Raw genomic sequence first — 25,996 nt, forward strand, 5'->3', positions numbered from 1 at the left:
TTCATTCCTATGAAAATTTTCCTTGTGTCAACACAGTTTCAAAAGATCCTTTCATCAGGTATAATTATCGGAGACACATATTTAAAGTTTTAATTTCTTTTGTCGTGAACGATTTGTTTAATATAATATAGTCAAAATAACATGCAAACTTTAATTGTTAGTTTAATTATATAGCAGGAAAAAAATTTGGGACAAAAGCAAATTTAACCACAACATTTTTTCGACCTAAAAGTATGTGTCACTTTTGTTGTGCCGACTACAACCTAATCACTACATAGTAAAATTCAATTTGGCAAATTAAAATGTTATATCTTAGACAGTAACTATATTAAAGATCGGCGAAAGATACATGTGTAGCAGAGGGTGATTCAAACTCATAAGTCGAAAATAAACTAATAACGTAATGGCTAAAACAAAACAAAAAAGAAAAACATAAAGTACACAAAATACGACATAGAAAACTAAAAACTGAGCAATAGGTACCACAACAAAAAAATTAGATGATTTCAGGTACCAATTCATGATAAAACTAAATTAGAAAATGGACTACTTAAATAACAATGCAAAAAGTCCATACAGATTGTTCGAAATAGTTTCAACAGCATAGATTACAGAGTCGGGAAATATCAACTAATTCATTTAAAAAAAGTACTACTAATTGAGACGATTATGAGATGCCGGCGTCACACATTGACGTATAGACCGGGGTGCACCAAACGTACAGTGTAAACTGACAAAGTCGGTATAGTTACGTTAGTTGCACACCAGAGGAACGCTAAGCAATCGTTAAACGCGCGTTGTATAAGTTTGAAGTACGTCGAAATACAAAGGTATACGCTTAGTGACCGCTACAACTCGAGGAAATTTTTATGCAGCTTAAACCATTTCATCCAGCTTACGCACGTGTCTGTACGCGACACGCACGTTATACATACGCTTCAAGCGCGTTTAACGAGCTACAGATAAATGTGAGACAAGTTTAGGGCACGTTGTATATGCTTCGAGATCGTTCGACTAAAACGTATACGGGTGTGTTTGTTACCGGATGTGTTTGTAACAAACACCCCATAATAGAACGTTCAAGATACGACCGGAACGCGTCTCAAATACGTTCAAGAAACTTTTTTCCTTCGTAGCGTACATTCCATCTACGTTAGACAAACGCCAGGCATACGCAACCATACGTTTCTTGAACGCCCGATAAACGCTTAGGTATGCTTCTCTTACGCCCAATACACAATTAAAGCTCGTTGTGCACACGTTACAGATATGATTGACAGGATGAATGCATCCACAATTACTAGCGAATTGGCAGCGTACATGGTTTTTTTAACACGCTCGGGCTACGTCATGAGACACATTTTTCAATGTGAGACAGATAATGTGAGACATTTTTTTTTAAATTATTAGCTGCTTTCTAATGTATACTGCCGTTTGTGTGTGGTCTTCTAATTTGTATCCCAAAACAGTCGGCGGGGATTGGGATTGACATTTGCTGCCTAACATCGCAGCTCCTACGATTCCAATCATTTAATTTTAAAGTTTATCCTACACTTTGTCACGTCATTTCTTGTAGGAAGTTTACAATAACATTACTTTTAACCCGAAGACAGACGACGGAAATATATTACTTCAAAAAGTAAGTATAACTATAATATATGTATTATCATTTCTCTTTTAGTTCTACGTCTCTATTCAGCTATAATCAATTCCTTATGATAAAATTAAGAATGAAAATGGGGAATGTGTCAAAGAGACAATAACCCGACTAAAGAACAGACAACTGCCGAAGGCCATCAAAAATGGCTCTTCAATGCAGCGAGAACTATAGTTCTGAAAATGTTAACACACACGTATTTTCCATTCCCAAACGAACATTGACGAAAGGTGACGCGAAATGAAATCAACGCTGCACGAAGTATATATACCTTAGTGACTTTATTATGCAGAAGAAAACAAAAGGAAATATCCGTGATGCAGTACAAACACATATTTTATTATAATACAGTAATACAGTGTAATCTGGCTAAACCGAATCCTGCATAAACCGAAAACCTGTCTAAACCAAACAGGTTCGTAAGCACCGTCATAACAAATTATGTGCGTTGTGAACCTGATAAAACCGAACAAAATCCTAAGTCCCGATGAGGTTCGGTCGAAATAGGTTTCAATGTATATGTTTTTATCACCTTGATCAAGGACATATTTGTGTTTTTTTTAGTATAATGGTTAAATACACTGCAGCACTCTATGATATTATTTTCTATTATTTGTCTATTAAACCTACACGCACTATTTAAGATGGTTTGGATAAGGGGGTATTTCATTTCTGTATTCTGAACGTTTTTCGCTTGTCATTCTTTGTCTTTAAAAACAATTACTGTTCTGTTTTTAAAAAGTAAAATCACAAAAATACTGAACTCCAAGGAAAATTCAAAAAGGAAAGTCCCCAATCAAATGGCAAAATCAAAAGTTCAAACACATCAAAAGAATGAATAACAACTGTCATATTCCTGACTTGGTACAGACATTTTCTAATGTAGAAAATGGTGGATTGAACCTGGTTTTATAGCTAGCTAAACGTCTCACTTGTATGACAGTCTCAATCAAATTCTAATGTAGAAAATGGTGGATTGAACCTGGTTTTATAGCTAGCTAAACCTCTCACTTGTATGACAGTCGCATCAAATTCCATTATATTTTCACCTATGCGTGGACAAAACAAACAGACACAATAGGTAAAAATGTCAAAATAGGGGTACAGCAGTCAACATTGTGTTATCATATTAATCACAATAAAAACAACTATAATTGATAACTGTATCTGCACAAATTGTTTGTTTTCTGTAATCGGTACATCCCATTATTCTCTTTTCTTTTGCTTTTTCTGTCAATTGGTCTTAATCCTTTAATTTGTTTACCCATCATTCTCTATTTTATTTTGGTCAATTATTCCCTTTTCTTTATTTTGTTTACCCATTATTTTTTATATTTTTCGTATTATCTGCAAGTGAAATTGAAAATCATTTTGGTTTAAACAAAGTACTATTTACATTTATATTTAGATACGTTCAAGTATATCCTCGAGTTTGAGTGAACTAAAAAAAAGCTTGGACATAGTCGCTGAAAAGGTCCTTGATAAGGAACATTCGTTCTTCAAAACATCGTCTTTACCTCCATGTTGTCGGAGCAGTCCTTCCTATCAATATGATCCAAAGTTCAGAAAGGAGGTATTTATATACTTTAAACTTTACAGACAGTCAATGACCTAATATGGTATATATACGGTCAGTAAACAGAGACCGACTTGGGAAAACAGGAGGCCATGGCCTTAAATAATTTAGTTACAAATACGGTATAATCATGCTTCTACAGTATCAAAGACCTTTCGTTGGATTTTTTATGGCGCATGTTTTTTTCAAAATCCTGGATCCTCATTTGGTGAAGAGAGACGAAAGATATCAAATAGACATTCACTCACGAATTGAAAACAGACTGACAATGCCATGTAAACAAAATCATGAAAAGACCATCAGACACACAACAGTACCAAAAATGTCCAACGTTGATTAATGTTATATTGTGGATTAACATTCATTTTGTCCCAATAAGTTGAGTTTATTGATTGTTGTGTGCTTAACAACCATTTGCAATATTTCATGCATTGTCAGAAGGAGAATTTGTAGGGGTTGAAAAAAATGTAAAATCACAAAAATACTGAACCCCGAAGATAATTCAATCGTAAAATCCCTAATCAAATGGTAAAATAAAATGACAAAGCACATCAAACTAATGGACAACAACTGTCATATTCCTGACTTGGTACAGGCATTTTCAAATGTAGAAACTGGTTTTATAGCGCTAAACCTCTCACTTATATGACAGTCGCATTACCTTCCGTTATATTTATAACGATGCGTGAACAAAACAGACATAATAATTAAAAGTTAAAATATGGGTACAGCAGTCATCACTGTGTTACAATCTCAAAACAAACAATCATTTACAAAAAAGCACAAAAGCATCTATAAAATTGAAAAGAAAAACACATTCATTGACCGGGATTATGGCCTGGAAATTTAAAATACAGTTAAAGGATGAGGGCATATTTGAAAAGGACAGAAATAGTCGCCTTTTAGCAGTATAAAACCCTGTAAAAGTGGTTGCAGTTAATGTACAGCGCGCACTCTTTCTATATAAGATTGAACATCCCCAGGAAGTTCCAATCGGACGTATACGTAGCTACTTGTTTATAATCAAACTCGTCAATTCAACTTTGAAATACTCTAAGCGGTATATTTTTGGTAACAAAAATGCACAATTGAGGTCTAGTTGGTATTTTATATTCAGTATACATTCTTTAGTAAAACTAGTTACTTATGCCTCGTTCACACGTACCTTCAATTCGAATTGAATTCAAATCGAATGCGAATCGAATTCGATAATCGCGTTCACACACTCTTCTTTTTTAATTCGAATTGATTCGAATTGGCTAATTCGAATTACATAATTCGTATTAGAAATACGTTTTCGTTAATCCGAATTAAAAGTTAACGTCGTAAGGACAATAAAGCGAATTTGACGCGCATACCAATTCGAATTGGAATTGACGTTAGGACGTTAAAGGTTTCGAATGCGAATTAAACTAATTCGAATTAGTTAATTTGAATCGAATTCGAATTACATGTGAACTCAGCAATAAATATAACACTACGTGGAAAACTAAATAAAAATTGCATTAAACTACTGAATGTTTTAAGTGAAGATCCGGGTAGCTTAAAATATAATACACTCAGGTAATAAAGTTAAGTCGTTAACTTTAATCTGATATAACATTTGAGTTTCAAATATACATAAGAAATGAGATTGAGACTTTCTTTTTATAACACTGATTTTGAATGTGATTTAAAGTATCACGGGAATCCCTTTAATTTTTTTTTAATTCAGATAAATGTTAAATAACAGGTTAAACGTTAAGACGCAAATTATTTCTTTAATTTCTAAAGTTTAATAATATTTACTGAACTATGTTAATAAAGCAACACAATTGAGAGCTGTTTTTCATATAGACCTTTAACTATCATCGAAATGGAAACATCTGAACTTTGTGAAATGATAATTGCCGTTTACACTGTAAGGAATTGAATGTACTATTATGAGCGATAATCATTTAATTAAAAATAAACAGTTCAAGGATAGCAAATACTTATTTTATTGAGAAATGATTTTTGGGGGGTGTAAAAGCGACCAAAGGATATTTCTTCCGCGCGTCATACTAAAAATGATTCACGATCAAAACTTTTATATCCCGATAAAATTACAAACAAACTTTTTTTGTCCATCTGATGAGTTAAGCCTTTTTCAACTGATTTTTATAGATCGTTCTTATGTTGTACTGTTATACCACTGTCCCAGGTTAGGGGAAGGGTTGGGATCCCGCTAACATGTTTAACCCCGCCACATTATTTATGTATGTGCCTGTCCCAAGTCATGAGCCTGTAATTCAGTGGTTGTCGTTTGTTTATGTGTTACATATTTGTTTTTCGTTCATTTATTTTACATAAATAAGGCGGTTAGTTTTCTTGTTTGAATTGTTTTACATTGTCTTATCGGGGCCTATTATAGCTGACTATGCGGTATTGGCTTTGCTCATTGTTGAAGGCCGTACGGTGACCTATAGTTGTTAATGTCTGTGTCATTTTGGTTTTTTGTGGATAGTTGTCTCATTGGCAATCATACCACATCTTCTTTTTTATATCATTCATTTCTTAATCCATAAATTGGGCATAAAAAGAACTTGAATATAAAATACTTTGAATTCCATTGAAACCTATATGATAATGTTGATTTTGATTTTACACAATTCAACGCATATGATTGTTAACTAACTAAGATAAAATACTATAACTATATTTTATATCATATCATACATTTTTTCTTCTCATTGTTCATAGGTGGATTTTAATACAGCATGCGTTATAAAGTCTTCCCTTGCTGATAATGAGGCATTATTCCCACCAGCCGACATTGGTGTGACGATGAAAAACAAATACGAAAATAACAAAAACATTCTATGGCAACATTACAGTACAACTGAGGGGACTTCAATAATATACCCCGCCACAAACTGGACCAGATGTAGCGATTTTGATCCCAGATGGAGGTACAGAAATACTAATCCCAAAAAAGCAGTTAGAATATCCTACAACTTCCTAAGTTCAGTGAGAAAGTTTAACTTAATACCGTCTTAGTTTTAAGGGTACATGTAAAAACTCGTCGCCATTTTGCATTGGGGGTTCGCCAATTGTTTTTATTTCACATTGTATGTGGCTAGTAAAGAAGTTGCTAGACAAAAAATGTCAAGGTTGGACCTTATTGCAATACATTTCATGGCCTACTTCGATTCGTGCAACTCGGATTGACTCGAGTTAAAAGGTCAATGCTAATGCACATGTACACAACCTTTCCGAATCGAAATCAGGACTCTTTCTTCGAATTGACTAACATGAGGGGAATAAAGAATAAATGTGTCAGCTGAGCAAAAAAAAATAAAATAAAAAAAATAAAAAAAACAAACATCATGTTTCAAATATCTAATATTTAATAAGATAAACCATATATCCCTGTAAAATTGGGCGGCAGATATATAGTATGTATTGAAAACTAAAGTAGGTAAATTGAAGAAAAGATTACAACGTCATGGAAAAAAACCACATAAACCAACTATGCCTGATGTTCATATGATGAAATCATAATCTTTCAGTCAGTTTAATTGAAGTCTGGAGCTGGCATGTCAGTTAACTGCTAGTAGTCTGTTGTTATTTATGTAATATTGTCATTTTGTTTTTTTTCTTTGGTTACATCTTCTGACATCAGACTCGGACTTCTCTTGAACTGAATTTTAATGTGCGTATTGTTATGCGTTTACTTTTCTACATTGGCTAGAGGTATAGGAGGAGGGTTGAGATCTCACAAACATGTTTAACCCCGCCGCATTTTTGCGCCTGTCCTAAGTCAGGAGCCTCTGGCCTTTGTTAGTCTTGTATTATTTTAATTTTAGTTTCTTGTGTACAATTTGGAATTTAGTATGGCGTTCATTATCACTGAACTAGTATATATTTGTTTAAGGGCCAGCTGAAGGACGCCTCCGGGTGCGGGAATTTTTCTTACATTGAAGACCTGTTGGTGACCTTCTGCTGTTGTTGTTTTCTATGCTCGGGTTGTTGTCTCTTTGGCACATTCCCCATTTCCATTCTCAATTTTAAAACACAAAAAATAACTAGAAACAGTACAAGACGAACCAAACCTTTATATCATCATGGTTTAATGTTATTTTTCAATTACTGCATCGAAGACATATGCAACACATTTTAATGAGTTAAAACAAACAAAGTATTGTACTTGTAGGTTGTTGAAATTGTTTTTCATTTTATGTTTTCCAGGCCAGAATTTTCTGCAACAGCATCACCGAGACCTAAAGACATTGTCATAGTAATTGCATCAACTCTGTCTATGAAGGCCCCGTCTGTTATTCCAAACAAACACAAGTTAGTTGTTGCTAAAGAAGCTGCACATGCAGTCATTAACACATTAAATCCTAATGATCGGGTACGTGTATTATGTACTATGTATTGTGTGTGTGAAAAATTTATAAGAATAACACTTCATAAATTGATGTGTATGAAACGCTGATGTTACATGTCTTAGCAAATAATTGTGACTTGGATGGAGAGTTGTATCAGATGCACTCATACCACATTTCTACTTCTATTAACAACACGAATAACTTAAATAAAAAAACAGAAAACAATGACCATAAAAAGCAAACTGAGTAAAAAAAGACAATATCACGGCAGAGCAATGCATAACGCATCATACACTGTATTGGTATGTTTGTGTTCCCAAAGGAGAGTAAGCTTTTACACTTTTAAGTTACACAAGTCTGTGCTTAGCGTAATTTCTGGGATGTAAGCATGGCTATTTTAGCCAAATGTTATAAGTAACATATAACAAGCTAGTAAATATCAATTATTTTTTCAAGGTTACGGCTATTTCCTTCAATTCGGATGTCAGGCGTGAACCCGGTTGCTATAGTGATATGTTGGCCTTTGCAACAAAGCAAAATATGAAGACAGTAAAGGAATTCGTTAGTCTTATACCAGATTCTATTATAAATGATCAGAATTTTGAAAAAGCACTTACGGTCGCTTTTTCATATTTCAAATCCTCAAGCAACGACAGTGTCTCAGAGAGAGGTAAATGTAGAAAAGTGTATGTTCACTCGTGCTATCCCTTTTAAGGAAGCTGGCTTGTCATGGTTTGGATTTTTTTGTCAGATTTCCGGAATCCTCTGGTTTTATCCATTTGAACATTGTTGAATGCCTTGAAAAAAATTGCCCAGTGACCCCCATTTTTCTTTTAATGAATCTTAAACATGTATTATGATAAGCCATCTGTTGAAGTCTTATAAAATAAAATTTTAATTACATTTTAACAATTTTTGAGAACTTCAACTTTTCAATGATAAAGCTATGAAAAGTCAAGAGAGAATTTTTTCCCGCCAAAATTTCAATGGCTCATATCTCGAAAACAAGCACGGTGACCTATATATTTCTTTTGATCTTTGGATTCTTTTATCAATTCCCTATCAATATAAACTAGTGCTTTGAAAAGTTAATAAATCTGAAACTGAGAAGCGAACTCCCTTAATATGTCTTTTTATAGAGTTAATTCATATCAATTAATGTCTTATAGTGTGTATTTCTTTGTTGTGATATTATGCTATTGTTACTGCAGGTTACAGTGAGGGTTGGCGCTTAATAAAACGTTTAAACCTACTGCATTTGTATGCACCTGTTCTAAGTCAGGAACTTGCTGTTCAGTGGTTGTCGTTTGGTGATGTGGTTTTATTGTATTTCTCGTTTTAGTTTTTAATATAGATAAAGTAGTTGGCTTTCCTGTTTGGATGGTATTACAAATTATAGTAATTTTGGAGCCCTTTATAGCTTGATTTTAGGTGTGAGCCAGGGATCCGTAGTGTAAACCGTACTTTGACCTATAAAGGTTTACTTTTACAAATTGTAACTAGGATGTAGAGTTGTCTCATGGCACTCATGCCACATCTTTGTTATCTAATGACATGGTTTCATTTATGATCATTTTCTACTTGTACGTTTTACAAATGGATGGTTTTATTAACACCAAGCAGTATATGTATGTATAAAAACCCAACAAGGATGTTGATATAATACGATTAAGACACTTACTATGTACAACAGTCAAACAAGTGAAAGGTTCCTTTGACAGGAAACAGAGTATATTCGTCGAGAAAAATCTGTAAACACTATGTTTGTAATAACATTCAACATATCTGTTAATATTTAGTTTTCCGAAGCCATTGCTCTATTTTTTAGGTTTAATTTTGATTGAGATCTGTACAGATTTGTCGCAAAAATCTGAACTTGTGTCAATTTTGGAAGTGAAAGATGTACCGCTTGTGAATAAAACTTTGACAAAAATAGTTTAATTTGACTTTATAACGTAACTTTTCATCGTTTAAAAACTTTGTGAAAAATTTAATTTAATAAATGTGACCAAATAAATAACTCTTACAGACACGAAATATCTTGCTTTTGATATTATATCATTATACACATCCTTAGATTGTGTAAATGTTTATTAACATGCGCTCAGTCGTTTATGAATAAAATGCAATTACGTATTCCATTGACAGACAAAGGGATAAAAAATATGGAATGTTTCATGATGTGGAAATAATGCCATTTGTTTTTAAGACACAAAGCTTCGTAGCTCAACATATTTACATTATATGGCAATTAACCGATTTTAATTTAAATTTAATCATCGAATCATTTAGTTCATTTACTGATCCACATCTAGAAAAAAATGTTCCTTTTTCATTTATAAGTTTTTCTAATCTTAGATCAGATAATTTTATTCGTTACTGCTGGTGAAAAAACTGAGGGCAAGGATCCAGTGGAAGTTATTAGAGATGAAAATATGAAACTTCAGAATAGAGTTGTTGTGTTTACCTATCTTCTTGGTCCCGGTATGTACCTTTTTTATATTGATTGAATTAAAGATTATCGTTTGTTATCTCAACGAGATTGATTTTCTCGCGTGAACCGGTTAATCGAAAGTGAGAAAAGCAATCGAGTTAAGATGACAAATGATAAATGATAATGTTTCAGTCGTTGTTTTACTTAAGCCGAAGTTATTAATTCCATTGACAACGGACACGTGCACCCTTAGTTTCTAGCGATAATTTTGTATTCACTCAATTCAGCTAAGAAAAAAAATTATTAGTCAACAAGATCTAAGGAAATTGTCGTAAAATAGCGATAATCAACAATACTAAAACATTTTAATTGTATAAAAAACAAATTTAAGCTTAACAACTATTGATGTGTTTTGTATTATCTTTTTGAAAGTCATATACAAATGTAACTTGTATTTTTTAATAAATTTATCTCCATAAAATATTGCAAAGGACAAAAGGTATAGTTGCGGTTGTTTAACTTATCACACGATCACTCCTTATTTTGTTTTGGGTTCGTGTTTCACAGTTTTTTTCAGTTCTATTATACTAACTAATGTTTATCTTTCATCATATTAATCGTTTGTCGTTTTAATTCTTAAATGGAATTGTTACGTATCTTACGCCTTTTTTTATTATTTTGAGGGAATAATCACTTCGCTGGAGTTAAAGTTGGCTCGTTTCATAAATTCATAAAACATATATAAACATATTTGAAATACGACCTAAATGATACGTGTATACTGATATATATTATCATAAGAACTCAAGCTGGTGTTTCAGGACAAACATATGTATATTTTTTTTTACCTTTGAACACTCAGCAGTAATATGCAAACGTGTCTTGTAATTTTTAGATATTTACTTTTATTCTCATTTTGGCAGGAAACTAAATTAAAAAGAAAAACAATCTCCGTTTGGCCTACAAAAGATAAATCAGCTATGCTCGAACGAAATGATAAAACAGAATCTAAATAAAGGCAACAGTAGTATACCGCTGTTCAAAACTCCGTGGACAAAAACAAAATCGGGGTAACAAACTGAAACTGAGGGAAACGCATTAAACATAAGAGAACAACGACACAACATTAAAATGTAACACACACACACACACACACACACACACAGAGAAACGGACTAAGCATGAGACAAAATCCTTTGAGAATAACAAATATAACATCAAAATCAAATACATGAATTTGGGATAGACAAGTACCGTGACACGTCTTACAGTAATGTGAATTCACACTAAAAAAATAAGAGAAAACAAACGACACAACGGAAACACAACGTGAAAATGTAACTCACACAGAAACGAACTATAATGTAACAATGGCCACATTCCATCTTGATATAAAAGATTCCATTTTGAGAGTTGAAAATTCGAGTTTGTTCGAAAAAAATTTAAATTTAAAAGCAGGCATATCAATTATAATTCATGTCAACACAGTCAAATCTTTTTTTTTACTTGACATAATTCTTTCAGGGTCCAAAGATAATCCAAAGAAACAGTTACGTGAAATGGCTGAACAAATACAGTCCAATACGTCATACGGGTCCGTTCGGGTATGTCAGAATTCTATATTTTTGTAAACAAAATAGTACAGTAAACACATTATATTTGCATCTAACAGTCAAACCTGATGATTCTTAAACATTTACGTTTTCAATGACGTCGGTATATATTGTACATACAATTAATTCTTTATTCACACATCATAATCAGTCAATATAAAGAAATTGTATCCTATAGTCAAACAAGTGAGAGGTTAAGCTAGATATTAAACCAGTTTTAATCCATCATTTTCTGCATAAGGAAATGCCTGTACCAAGTCAGGAATATGACAATTGTTATGTATTCGCTTGAAGTGTTTAAACTTTTGACTTTGCCATTTTATAACTGACTTTCTGTTTTGAATTTTCTTCGGAGTTTGGTATTTTAGTTTTTTTTACTTCTCAATTTTTTTTTATATAGTTCGTTCTTATGTTGTACTGTTATACCACTGTCCCAAGTTAGGGGAGGGTTGGGATCCCGCTAACATGTTTAACCCCGCCACATTATTTATGTATGTACCTGTCCCAAGTCAGAAGCCTGTAATTCAGTGGTTGTCGTTTGTTTATGTGTTACATATTTGTGTTCCATTCATTTTTTGCACATAAACAAGGCCGTTATTTTTCTCTTGAATTGTTATACATTGTCGGGGCCTTTTATCGCTGACTATGCGGTATGGGCTTTGCTCATTGTTGTGGCCGCACGGTAACCTATAGTTGTTAATGTCTGTTTCATGTTGGTCGTTTGTGGATAGTTGTCTCTTTGGCAATCGTACCACATTTTCTTTTCTATATTGTGGTATTTATGAATATATGATTTAAAATGCATGTATATTTGACGATTCTGATTGAATAACATACACAGTATCTTTTTGGGGCACTAGATTCAGTTTCATATTACAATCATGTAGTCACGATATCTTAAGTGGATTTGTATACTAATTACATCAACAGTGACGATCGCTAACACGAGTTATAATTAAGATTTCGCGACGTTAGTAACAGTTTCGAAAATGAAACGTATAATCAAATTAAAGCACGAACGAAAAATAAATCAATGGACAAAAAACAAAATCGGGGTAACAGACTAAAACTGACGGAAACGCATAAATATAAGAGGAGAACAACGACACAACACTACAATGTAACTAACACACACAGAACGGACCAAACATCAGACAAAATCCCACGAAAATAACGCGAAACATAGATGATCCGAAATTCAATACTTGTACGATGTACAAATTGTGGTGGGAACATGAATCAGTACGAACAGATAAAACAATTAAGTCAACACTCACCGTTGATATAATAAGTATGTACTCATATACAGTCTAAAAAGGGTTGTAAATGCCCTTTGAGGATTTTTGTGGTAAATCAATTACTCTAAAGATTAAAATGTTAATATCGAAGAAATCTCATCAACTTTTAAAGAACATTAAAATCTAATCCGACAACAATATCTCTGATGCATGATTTTTTATTATTCATTGGTTTTGGCTTTTAACTAGCTTTCAGTAACTGCGAGTACTCTCAAATGGTATTTTCTTGTTAATTCGACCTGTTGATACTGTTTATAATGCTTTTTTGTTATTTTTTATTTATATGGATCTTGTCTGTACACCAGCTTTGATTATTTGTAATATCTTCAATTTTTCACTTATTCTTACAACATTTGTATAAACTTCAAGATTATAAAAAAACCGGTTTTTTTCTAAAGTTAACATTGATTGGTTAAATATTTCTCAGTCATGTCCTGTGTTTGAATTTGTTTGTTAGCTTTTTGGTCATGAATGTTTGTCTCTAATATTTAATTAACTGTGCATTTGTATTCAGATATCGCAGATCAAATTTATTCGTTCATTGTTTAATCATACGTTTTTTGATTGAGTTAAGTCTGCCAATTGATATTTTATCGTATGTTTTTCTTTGTTGTGATGTTATGCTATTGTTTCAGAAAAAGGGAGAAGGTTTGGATCCATTAAAACGTTTAATCCCGCTGCAAATGTTTGCACCTGTCCTAAGTCAGGAATCTGATGTACAGTAGTTGTCGTTTGTTTATGTAATATATACGTGTTTCTTGTTTCTCGTTTTGTTTATATAGATTAGACCGTTGGTTTTCCCGTTTAAATGGTTTTACACTAGTAATTTGGGGGCCCTTTATAGCTTGTTGTTCGGTGTGAGCCAAGGCTCCGTGTTGAAGGCCGTACTTTAACCTATATTGGTTTACTTTTTAGATTGTTATTTGTATGGAGAGTTGTCTCATTGGCACTCACACCACATCTTCCTATATCTACTAAAAGAATTGCTTAAACACAAAAGGTTATTCAACCCGAGTTAGGTGTATCGGACTATTCAACTTCGCATAATTTCACGCATGGATTACCATACGCACGAAAAGTTTATGTCGTTAATTTATTATCATATTTTTTAATATTTTGATTGATTTATAATGTTTAATTATTGTTCTTTTGTCAATTAACAAATTATTATCGTTATTATGTGTATCTTCGAAAGACTCAAAATGACATTTCACCCAATTTGCTCATTTTCCAGCCAAAATCTGAGGTTTAAGGCCAAATATGTTTTTTTTCCTTTATCGGTGACCTATGTTTCTTATTTGCTCATTATTTGAAGCAATATTTCAACTTTTTTATATTACAGTTTTGGACCAAGTGTCATATAAGATTTTTTATGTTCCGTTAAAAATATGCCGACACCTCTATAATCATTCTACCATTTCATTGAAAAACGACCCCTTTTACATACTTCTTTAAAAGTAATATTTTAAGATTAAATTAAGAAATAATTCGTGGAAGCCATAGAATGTTGGAAATTTACACATGACATGGGCCGTGATATTCGAATTTTATCCAGAGCGTAAGCGTTAGGATAAAATCAACAAATATCACGGCCCAGGCCATATGTTAATTTCCAACAATCTATGGCTTCCATGAATTATTTTGATTCTAATAGGACAAATACGATCCTTAAACAAACTGAAGCGAAGGTGGTTATGCTGTATATGTGGCTGTACTTTTGTACTCCCTGTAAGTTAAAGCTCAAACATTCTAATAAATCTGTAGCTTTCATTGAATATTTCGTGAACAACTATTAGAAAAAAATGTGTTTCATTCTTTTAATTCTCAAAACCAACAATTCCCATTTTATTATACATTTTTTCTCGTAAGCTACCGTAAAATCCACAGTTGACCTTTCGTTACTAAGGAACCGCCATGTTGACTTGCTGAAATCAGTAAATATGCATGAGAATAGAAAATTAAACAAAACCTACCTTGAAAATCAATTTCAATACAAGTTTACGACATGTCGATGGTTCACGTATAAACAAAAAAACTTTCAGCTCTAGCGTTTTCATTTGTATGAAGTTCATATTTTGAAATGACTTACCAGCGCAAAAACATTAAATTTCATTCTATTTTATTTTGTTGGTTTCTCCGAATACTTGTGCATATTTTTTTATGCATCTGAATAAGAATTGAAGTTATTTTGTCTTCTTTTAATTGCATTTGTAAAACAATAAAATCGGCAAAGGGTTCGCAAATGTAAATCTCTGAGTCTGCGCTAAGTATAGATATATCGAGAATTTTATCACAGTGCTGTTTACAAAGGGAAAGAAGCACGTCATATTAGAATGGCTATTTTATTTACCAATTTGATTCACTATCTATAAAGATTAAAATAACAAAAAAATATGGCACTCTGATAGAAATTTCGAAAAGGCCATAGCCACCTTAAGTGTTCATGCTATGGATGCCCGAATTGTTAATTCTTATGACCCTATTAATGATTTGTCGAGTCAATCCGGACACCAATACAAGATATACTTTGATAATACGACGTTATACGACTGTGGCATCTACTTAAAATGTCTCACAAAATCACGATATATATATCAAGCAAATACACTTTTTGTACTTCTATACACTATTATGCATTAGGACAATTCCATTCAGTTGGAAAATATTAATTGTATGTTACATTGAAACAAAAGCTCTTCACCTGTATATTATTTTGTAGAAAGGACAATACAAAAATTTGGATAATCTGCAAACACTTGCTATTGACATGTCCACATTTTACCTTCATCTTCGGAAACCTTCAGTTGATCCGATTTATACCGTTCCATATGTAGATCCATTTTCCGGAATAGGTAAGTTATGGATTATTTTGCTTCTTATCAATCTATATGAGGATCCTTTCTCTGGAAAAATGTCTATGATTTGCCCCTGTTATTTTTCCCATAGCTACATATGTGGTGCAATCACCTTGTCATAGCAGGAAGCATATTGACGAAAAATTCAAAATAAAATAGAACCGGTACCATTATTAAACTTCTCTGAATTTCTTAAAAGTACATTACCAATAATATTCTTACAGTAGGTTAGGTTAAAGGGGCACTAGCTACGAGATATATAAAAAATGTAAAGTTTGATTTTTTTCTGTTCAATCAATAATGAAAGTAAAATAGTGAAAAAAACAATTCTCTTTTTGCAGTTCAATTTTGTCAAATTACGCTAAGAAACATTGATAATTAGTAATTCACTTGCAAGTGAATGAGTCCACCTTTTTAAATCCGTATTCATGTGAACTTCAATTTAACCCCTAGCTAGAGATTGACAACGCATGCATTGTACGTGTACTGGTTATTTAAAGAAAAAGAATGTCAACAATGAAAGTGAAACTACGGTATATCATTTGATTACTAATTCGATGCACATAGAATCATTCTTATACGCTCAAACACAATGAGAAACATCTATTTTTAATCTATAAAATAAATCAAACAGCCCTATAAAAATCCAATTGCACGTATTGGTTTAATCTATTCATATCTTTATTTATGTTTACATCACATACATGGTCATCTGAGGTCAGTCGATAGGTAATTAGATGGCGTCTGGACTAAAATACACACGAAACGAATCTTTATATTATCTACTCCATGCTCTGTAAACTGTTTATGTTAGACTTTTGATAGTTTGGATAAATGTTTTACATTTTTATAAATCGAATATGAGAATTTGAGTCAAATCGGTGACTATAAATTTGACAGCTAGTGCCCCTTTAATGACGTATTTGATTGTCTTTCCATTTGATTAAACATAGCCGTTATGATGTTGATGATGTATATATTTTGCTAAAATATTCTACTCCTAGTGTAAACAATGATGAGTGTTTATTTTAAATTAATTGATGCATTTCGTTCTGATTTTAAAAACATTTCATCTGATTTTTTTGCGTTTTTTATCTTTCTTTTCATCTTAATGCCATATTACATACATTTTTTTTTTCTATTCTTGAATTTTGTTTTAATCTATGATATAATTACTAGCCAGTGAAATTGATTTTCACGAGCTACAAACTTTTTTATTTCACCCCTTTTTTAAAGTCAAGCTTTTTGGTATATACTCACCTTTGGTTTTGTTATCAAAGACAATCTCATTAATATATTCAACCCATTACTTATTGTGTTGTTCAAAGACAATCCCCTTAGAACAAGATATGTTCTTACCTTTGATCTCAAAATCCCCGTGATATATTCTTACAACGTATCTGATTATCGAAAACAAGTCACTTGATATATATATATATATATATATATATATATATTTTATTTCGTTATCAAAGCTTGATAGGTATATTTTTATCTTTTAAATAAATCATTTGAAATCTTGACGGCATCATAAAGTCCTCACCAATTGACCTACAAAGCATCAAAAATATCTTTATCATGCTTTTTTAATAAATTCGTATCTTTAATCTCGTTTTCATAGACAAGCCCATTACACATTCTCATCACCTTTCATCAATTATCAATGCCAGGCCCATTGTTATGTATTACCTTTTATATTCGTTATAAAAGACCATCAATTTGATATATTTTATTTTCTTATTGCTATCAAAGACAATCACATTGTGATATTATTGCATACATATCTCGTTATACTTTTGTATAATATAATCTCTTTTTATTGTGTTATCAAAGACAAATCCATTGTTAAATTTTCGTAAACATTTTAAATACAAGCCACTTAAATATCATATATGGGAGTAGGATTTTATCATCATGTTTTTGACTTATATTGTATTATTGTAAACCAACTTTTTTTCGCGGATACTTTATTTCGCGTTCTACCCTTTCTTGGCCACTTCGCGGCTATTTTATTTCGCGCTTTTCTTATTTACTTGAAGGAACGATCTAAGTTTTAAATGTTCGCGACGATTTATATTCGCGTTATTTTTCTACTCGCGAAAGTCACGAAAATAAATAGCTCGCGAAAATAAGTTGGTTTACAGTATTCTATTACTCCCGAACGTTTGGATTTATTATTTAAACTAGGGTTAATGACGTCAATGTGTCGACAAGTCAGCATTACACAAGGATTTAACGGTGTTGCATGTACGGATGTTAAAGTCAGTGAACTTTTAAAGGATGTTGAATATTTTGAAGAAGGAAATTCGTCATATGCTTTCATGATTGATAAGACAGGTCGGACAATTGTTCATCCTTTACTGCCGGACCCTACATATTTGCAAACTGACCCTGTACTAGTTGACATCACAACATTGGAGAGGTCTCCTGGATCAGACAATATAATGTCTAGTATTAAAAGGTAGATGTTACAGCACACTTATGTAACAATCATATGTAGGTAATATAATAGTATACTAGTAAGAGTTGTTTGATGAAGAAAGTCCAATAATATAATTTATCAATGAGAAACAAATAGTTCCTCAATAAACAGATACAAAATGTGCTACTTCGGATATAAATCGACCGTATGCAATTATTTATCAAAGGTACCAGGATTATAATTTAGTTCCGAACACACACGTTTCGTCTACGTAAGACTCGTAAAACTCGATCAGTGACGGTCATGTCAAAATAGTTATAACGTCAAACAAGTACAAATGAATATCAAAACATGTCTTAGCCTATTTAGAGTATAAAAAAATCACAATACAAAGTCTGTATCTGTTTTAAAATTGAGTTGGTATAAGAACACTACATATTGGAAATGAATCCATCTTTTGATGTGTTTGTGAATGTCCCAAAATCAATCAAAGTATTATACATGTATAAGTTATATCGAGTCACAAATTTTATAGTTTTATTGTTAATATTCATCCCTGTAACAAGTTTGAGAATAGATTGATTGATATACAAGAAATGTCTTGGTATTCCTAAACGGAGGATTATATAGACAGAAGAAGAAGTATACTAAACAACAAAATCATTTTTATTTACCAGTGTATAAAATGACGTAATTTGTTTCTCACGTTGATGCTTTCTGAAATTGTTTAGCATTTCACAGCGGTATAATATACTTTACTTTAATAATTCATCCCTTATTTTTATTACCTTTGTATTAACATTTTTGATTGAGTTAAGCCATTCCAATTGATAAGTTATAGTGTGCCGTTCTATATTTTTGATGTAACACTATTTTTTCAGATAAAGAAGAATATTTGGTACCATTAAAACGTTTAATCCCGCTGCAATTGTTTGCACCTGTCCTAAGTCAGGAATCTGATGTTCAGTAGTTGTTGATGTGGTTTATAAATGTTTCTCGTTTCTCGTTTTGTTATATAGATTAGACCGTTGTTTTTCCCGGTTGGAATGGTTTTACACCAGTAATTGTTTAAGGCTCTTTATAGCTTGCTGTTCGTTGTGAGCCAAGGCTCCATGTTGAAGACGTACCTTTACCTATAATGTTTTACTTTTTTAATAAATGTGACTTAGAGAGAGACTGGTCTCATTTGCGGTCATACCACATCTTTCTATATCTAACAACTTTATTTGCATTCGAATAAGGTCGATTTTTATCCGACGCAACTCAAAATACAGCTAGAATTACCTTTGCAAGCTACAGCTGATGTCACCCGTCCCTAAACATGCTAAAGCCGCTAAGCGGAAGCCTTTAAAAAAATACAATCAGTGAATGCACATATATGCTTGGCTAAATATTTTTCAGTAAATTTACAGAACAATTGCAGCATTTTGAAATTTTACACATACATGCCATATATGCTGTTTCAATAGCAACGACGGCCACTCCGGAATTTTTCAAAGTCAAAAGTGCCATCTACATTTGCCAGTCAACATACTTTTCAGTAGCTTTGGAGCATTTTGAAATTTTTGACATTTTTGCTCTCTTTATAGAAACGCTAACCAATTTCAAAATTGTAATGACAGGTACTCAATAGCTACATGGAATAGAGCATACCATCAAAGTTTCAATGAATTTTACTTGCCATGATTAGAGGGGAAAAAGTAAAATAACAAAAACTACTGAACTCAGAGGAAAATCTAATCGGAAAGTCCATAATCACATGGCAAAATCAAATGACAAAACACATCAAAAACAAATAGACAAGAACTGTCATATTCCTGACTTGGTACAGGCATTTTCAAATGTAGGAAATGTTGGATTAAACCTGAGTTTAAAGCGCTAAACATATCACGTTGATGACAGTCTCCTTAAATTCCGTTATATTTACAATGATGCGTGAATTAAACAAACATAATAAATAAAATAGTCAAAATATGGGTACAGCAGTCATCATCGTGTAACAATTTCTAAAGGAACAATTTAAAAGAACACAAAAAACATCCATCTACAAACACATTCATTGATTCGTTAAAGCTACTTTAAGGTTTTTGGCGTATTTTTACATGTTTTGCTTTGTTAACATGGCAACGGCAGTCAGTTTTGAAATTCCAACCCCAAAATGCCACATCTACAATTGTTGCTCATCATGACTGAACTATTTTCAAGTTTGAAGCTTTTTTAATTTTTTGCTGCAGTTTTCATGGCAACATAGTAGTTGAAATGATTGTCAAAATCATCCAAAACCTGTATATAGTGGACACCTACATTACATTTAAATTGAATGATTTTTAGTTAAAGCATAGCCAAAAGAAATGTTTTGATGTAGAACTTGCTTCCGAATTGATATTTCCAATATCTGATAGGAAGGCTCACTTGCATTAGACATTCAAACTATTTTAAATTATTGTTTCTAATACTGTGATCTTTTATTTAGGTCTACGTAGTATCTTTGTTTTAACAATGGAAATGTTTGTAATCATGGTAATGAACAGCTTTGCATTTACGTGTTTTACCATATAGACAGAACGCAGGTCCTACATACCAAATTATCATAAAAAAGGAGTTAAAAGTATGATTTCGAGTGGGATAACTATCCACAATAAACAAATTCTAGTAAATTTCCTGTTGTTAAAACCTTTAATTTTTAGTAAAACGAAGGATTTTCTTATCCCAGGAATATATCACCTTGGGCCCCAGTCCCACTAGACCACGATCGCACCACGCTCACCGCGATCTAAAATAAATTCAGGTCGTGGTGAGGTCGTGGTATGAGCGCATAAAAATGTAAATTGTCGGTTCAACCACGTTGCTACTACGTCCTCATAACGCTTCTACAACAATCCCGCTACGATTATACCACGGTCTTACCACGCTTATTCTACGACCATACAACGATTTATCCGATGGCAACACGATCTAATGACGCCTCTACTGCAATTATAGCACGCTCTTACCACGACCAAACTTCGATCAAAACACGTTCATACCGCGATCTTACTACGCTTCCAGCAATAACGTCAAAATCGTGTTCCATATAAATACTGTATCATTCCTTCTTTTTTTCATTGAAATGTAGAGTTTCTCGGAAACAACGCAGTCATGCTACCACAATCTAAGTGATAGTAAGGGTAAAGGAAGAGGTAGACGGAGATCTGATAGTAAAGAATCTTGATCCAGAAGAAATATGTCAGACCGACCAATCCAACCTAAATCAAAACTTATTGCTGGTCCATCAAGATCAAATGACGATGCGTTAGTGTAGGATTGTAGGGATGTTATAGAAGTGTCAAAAATGATTGAGCTGTTGGCAATAAAGGACAAGAGGTCCAAATTACATACAGACAAACAAAAGCTGGAGAGCTTTTATAAATTTTAAATGACAATGACAATAGGCATGATGATCGTAGTATGAACGTAAGAACATCGTGATGAGGACGGCATGGAAGTACTAAAATCGTACTATGGTCTTGAACATCGTGGTATAAGTGTGGTGTAAACTTGATATAGTCGTCGTGGAAGCGTGTTTGGGTTGCGGTAAGAACGTAATGATCGTAGTGAGGTAGTAGTGAAGTCGCTGTGAGATCGTAGCACAGTCTCCCAGACTAGAATATCACTTTCGCTACGCTGTTGCTGCAATGGTATAGCTTAGCGCTCTCACTATGCTTCTACTACGACCTGATGTCGCCACGACTGCACAACGATTGTTTTGAACATGTTCAAAGTTGGCCACGCTCATCACGATCATTAAGACCTCAACACGACCATACTACGACATTACTGCAATCGTCAAAAACTTTTTTTCACAGATCGTAGTTCGATCGTGGCCTACTGGGATTGCGGTATTAGCCGTATTTGGCACAATTCCTTGGAATTTTGGGTCCTCAATGGTCTTCAACTTTGTACTTGTTTGGCTTTATAACTATTTAGATCTAACCGTCACTAATGAGTCTTATGAAGACGTTATGCGCGTCTTGCGTATTTAATTATAATACTGGTACCTTTGATAATTATTGAATGCGTTCTTTTGTTGTAGTGGACTGTCCGGTAATAAGACACTTCTTACCTATTTTACAATACCACGAGGTAATTTGATAAATGATGGTACCAGTTTCCGGATTGTAAATGCAACGTTTTATTGGAGTCCGGTAAGTGTAAGAATGTCATGCCTTTTTTTAACCATTTGAACACGTTGCAATACAATCTATAGTATGTATCAAATCGCAAACACTATTTGTCCTTTAAAATATAAATCAATTGTAAACTTACTATTACAATGATAAATGCAACACTTATGCATTGTGAGATGATATCCTATTGTGATATTATCAAGAAACCTTGTATCTTCAAGAAACAGAATTTACGGAATTTTCATAGCATTCACATGAACATGTCCAAAACAATCGTTTTGCAGTCGTGGCGACATTCAGGTCGTAGTAGACGCGTAGTGAGAGCGCTACGCTGTACCATTGCAGCGACAGCGTAGCGAAAGTGCGGTTCTAGTCGGGGACACTGTGCTACGATCTCAGTGTAACTTTCAAAAGTTAGACATTTTTAATTATGTATCTGATCCAGAGTACCCAAACTAGACTGAAACCGTACAATAAAAACTAAGCATATTGAGACGTATAAAAAATTTGAGAGCATAACATGCTCATCGACAAGTAACATAATTCTGACATGAAAGGCATCGGAAATGTGAAATTTTACTTTTATTACACATACTTACATGTTGGCAATAATGTAAAGCTAATTTAAAGGAATTCAATACGGTTTCAAAATGTCATACCGAATTGCAATATTGAAACAGTAACAATTTAAACATTCATGGGTAAAGTAAACCGTAAAAGTGTCAAACATTTTACACAAGATGAACAGTTTTTAAATTATTGAGAAACATTGTGTTAATGGTTCACTTATTCTTGTTAAAATTATATGGTAGCATTATATCATAAAGCTTTATGAAATAAAAATATTTGATAAATGTTGTATTAAACCGTACGGAATCATACTTCTTAATTACTGTGTCACTTTGTGGAGAGTTGTCTCTTTGGCAATCATACATAATCTGATTATTTTATAGGTAATAGGTATGCTAAATCTTATTAAAAATAATTGGAAACTGTATGTATTTACGCATTAACAATGTAATTTGTATCGGAAAGAAACACATTTATTCTGATGTAGTACACAGTTTGTTTTGATGCTACCTGAAGCCCGCTTCCGGGTGCGGGATTAACTTTCTGTTTTCTGCTCTTTTGTCGGGTTGTTGTCTCTTTGACATATTCCCGATTTCCATTCTCAATTTCATGAATTAACAGGTTTCATTCCCTACATTTGTGACAACTCTATCAGGTAATATACTCATTTTCAGGTAGAGAATACAGACTTCTCCATATGCATTGTACTTGGGAATGAAATACATTCTGAAATTTCTGAAAGTAATTTTCCAATATCAAGTGAGGACTTAAAGAATTGTTTTATGTACCACAATAGAAGTCTTTCAGTGGACAATTTTCGTGACTGTAGGTTCAACTCAAGGAGGGTAACATTAGGTTTGTAACTTAAATGTTTTCTCTGCGTTCATATTCAGAGCAATGAATTTATGATCAAAGCATGTGCACTATAGTGATAAGTCATGATATTGAGACAGTTAAGTAATGACGATGACAATCTATTAGGACAAGTATTGACTAAGTACAAGTACATGTAACATGTGTAACCAGTTGGTTTTTTTTGGAATATTGACATGAAGTAGTTGTATTGTATGCATTATTGCGACAATAATCTGACAATACAAACATATTCCTTTATATGTAATTCATATGAAAATGATAATCAAAGAAAACTTTTCTTATATATATTTATAATATATTTATAGATATTGGATTATTGTTTAAATATAATCTGTTTTTAGGATTATGATTTTGCTCGAATTCTCAGACAAAACTTACTAGTGCAGTTTCATCCTGTATAGTATTGGTAAACGTCAAATCCAATAGTTTCTATTTGAAATATCACATCCGGTATATTATTATTAAAAAGACGTATAGCATATGTAAACAAGACAAATAACCTACAAGAACATTTGAAAATGAATTAAAAAAAATACAGAGAGGTCCGAAACATAAACAAGCAATCAGGTTTATACGCGAGAAATTGACTTTCAACATATATATACTTTTTAGACAGAACCAGCATCAAGTTTACCCCATCGGCATTCGTGTATCCGTTTCAGTACACTGATAAAGAAGAAACAGCTGTAGATATAGGAAACTATAAACGATTCTTCACCTCAAATTCCGGAGACAATCCAGGATTCCAGGTAAGTTTGTAATACAGTACGTTATGCAATAATCCTCTAACGATATTGCAAACAACATTGCGCTCATAAATCAGAACCATTTTGATGTCAGTCCAATAATATTCTGAAAATGTCCTTTCTTTTAATCGGATCGGTAGAAGAATCGAAGTGCAAAACTGACATTTGGGATTGAGATTCTGTATAGGTATATATATAAGGAATCTTGTCGTTGTGATCTATATAATTGTTATATCTGGCATTCAAATTAAAACAAATCTCTTACAATTGAAAGAGAATTAACAACAACATAAAACATCAAATCATGCCGTATATGGCATATGCGATATACATGTAAGACTTCGGGTTTATAAACATCAGTGCTTCGAATATTTCTGCATTCAATTAAAAAAGGAACCTACAGAAAATACCGTACTCTTGATACTTTATGTCAAAAGTGCTGACTAGTTATGCAAGTAGGCCGGTGTCACAATGTTTACAGTCAATTGCTTGTAACATTGCCTGCAATAAGTACATACTCCTTGGGAAGTTTACTATATAAAGGCACCAGTAGGATACCGCTGTTCGAAATTCCAAAATCGATTGAGAAAATTCAAATCTAAAAATTAAAGAAACACATCAAATATAAGAGGAGAACTACGACACAACAGAAACACAACGCTAAAATGTTACACACACAAAAACGAATTCAATTTAACAATGGCCATTTTCCGGACTTGGTACAGGACATTTTAAGAAAAAAATAATATACATTACTATTTATATACTGTATTTTAAAGATATATTTAAATCGTTTTTAGCAGTTTTAAATAAAAAATGTGAAGTCTAGATAACAATGCAAAATTATCACATTTAAATCATATTAAAAAGCGAAGAAATAAAAATGCTGAATGCTAACAAAAATTAAAAACTAAAAATTCCTTATCAAATGGCAAAACCGAAATCTCAAACACACTAAACGAATGAAAAAGAGGGACGTAAGATACCAGAGGGACAAACTGACAACGCCCTGACTAAGAATGAAAAAGACAAACAGAGAAACAATAGTTTATAGGACACAACAAAACTAAAAAGTAAGCAACACGAACCCCACCAAAAACTAGGGGTGATCTCAGGTGCTCCGGAAGCGTAAGCAGGTCCTGCTCCACACGTGGCACCCGTCGTGTTGCACATTTTATAACAAATCCGGTAAATATTCTTATTCGGTAGGTCACATTCATAAAAGGGAAGGGGATTGTAGTTATGACGTAAGGAATATTTCCGATATCATTTGTGAAACGGTTATTCTATAACGGTCAACCAACTCGTAAAAAACGTAAAATTTACGAAGGGATGATTTCAACTGCACCATTTGGAACTCTTTGTTTAATAGCTTCCTTGTGAGTAGCAACCCTCTATTAAGAAAATCATGATAGGAAATGCAAGCACGGG

At 32.9% G+C, this 25,996-nt stretch overlaps 1 protein-coding gene across 1 annotated transcript in view; it reads left to right on the plus strand.

Moving 5' to 3' along the window:
- LOC139526889 (VWFA and cache domain-containing protein 1-like) overlaps positions 1 to 25,996 on the plus strand; it is a 50,034-nt gene that overhangs the window by 9,473 nt on the left and 14,565 nt on the right. The window contains exons 3-14 of the mRNA XM_071322036.1: positions 1,577 to 1,639; positions 3,066 to 3,230; positions 5,955 to 6,163; positions 7,443 to 7,608; positions 8,042 to 8,255; positions 9,944 to 10,069; positions 11,544 to 11,623; positions 15,650 to 15,782; positions 17,973 to 18,246; positions 22,280 to 22,391; positions 23,618 to 23,798; positions 24,432 to 24,568. Coding sequence (XP_071178137.1) covers positions 1,577 to 1,639; positions 3,066 to 3,230; positions 5,955 to 6,163; positions 7,443 to 7,608; positions 8,042 to 8,255; positions 9,944 to 10,069; positions 11,544 to 11,623; positions 15,650 to 15,782; positions 17,973 to 18,246; positions 22,280 to 22,391; positions 23,618 to 23,798; positions 24,432 to 24,568 — 1,860 coding nt within the window. The remainder of the gene's footprint in view (positions 1 to 1,576; positions 1,640 to 3,065; positions 3,231 to 5,954; positions 6,164 to 7,442; positions 7,609 to 8,041; positions 8,256 to 9,943; positions 10,070 to 11,543; positions 11,624 to 15,649; positions 15,783 to 17,972; positions 18,247 to 22,279; positions 22,392 to 23,617; positions 23,799 to 24,431; positions 24,569 to 25,996) is intronic.

The sequence above is a fragment of the Mytilus edulis genome, chromosome 6, assembly GCF_963676685.1.
Source record: "Mytilus edulis chromosome 6, xbMytEdul2.2, whole genome shotgun sequence".
NCBI classification, from domain to species: Eukaryota; Metazoa; Mollusca; class Bivalvia; order Mytilida; family Mytilidae; genus Mytilus; species Mytilus edulis.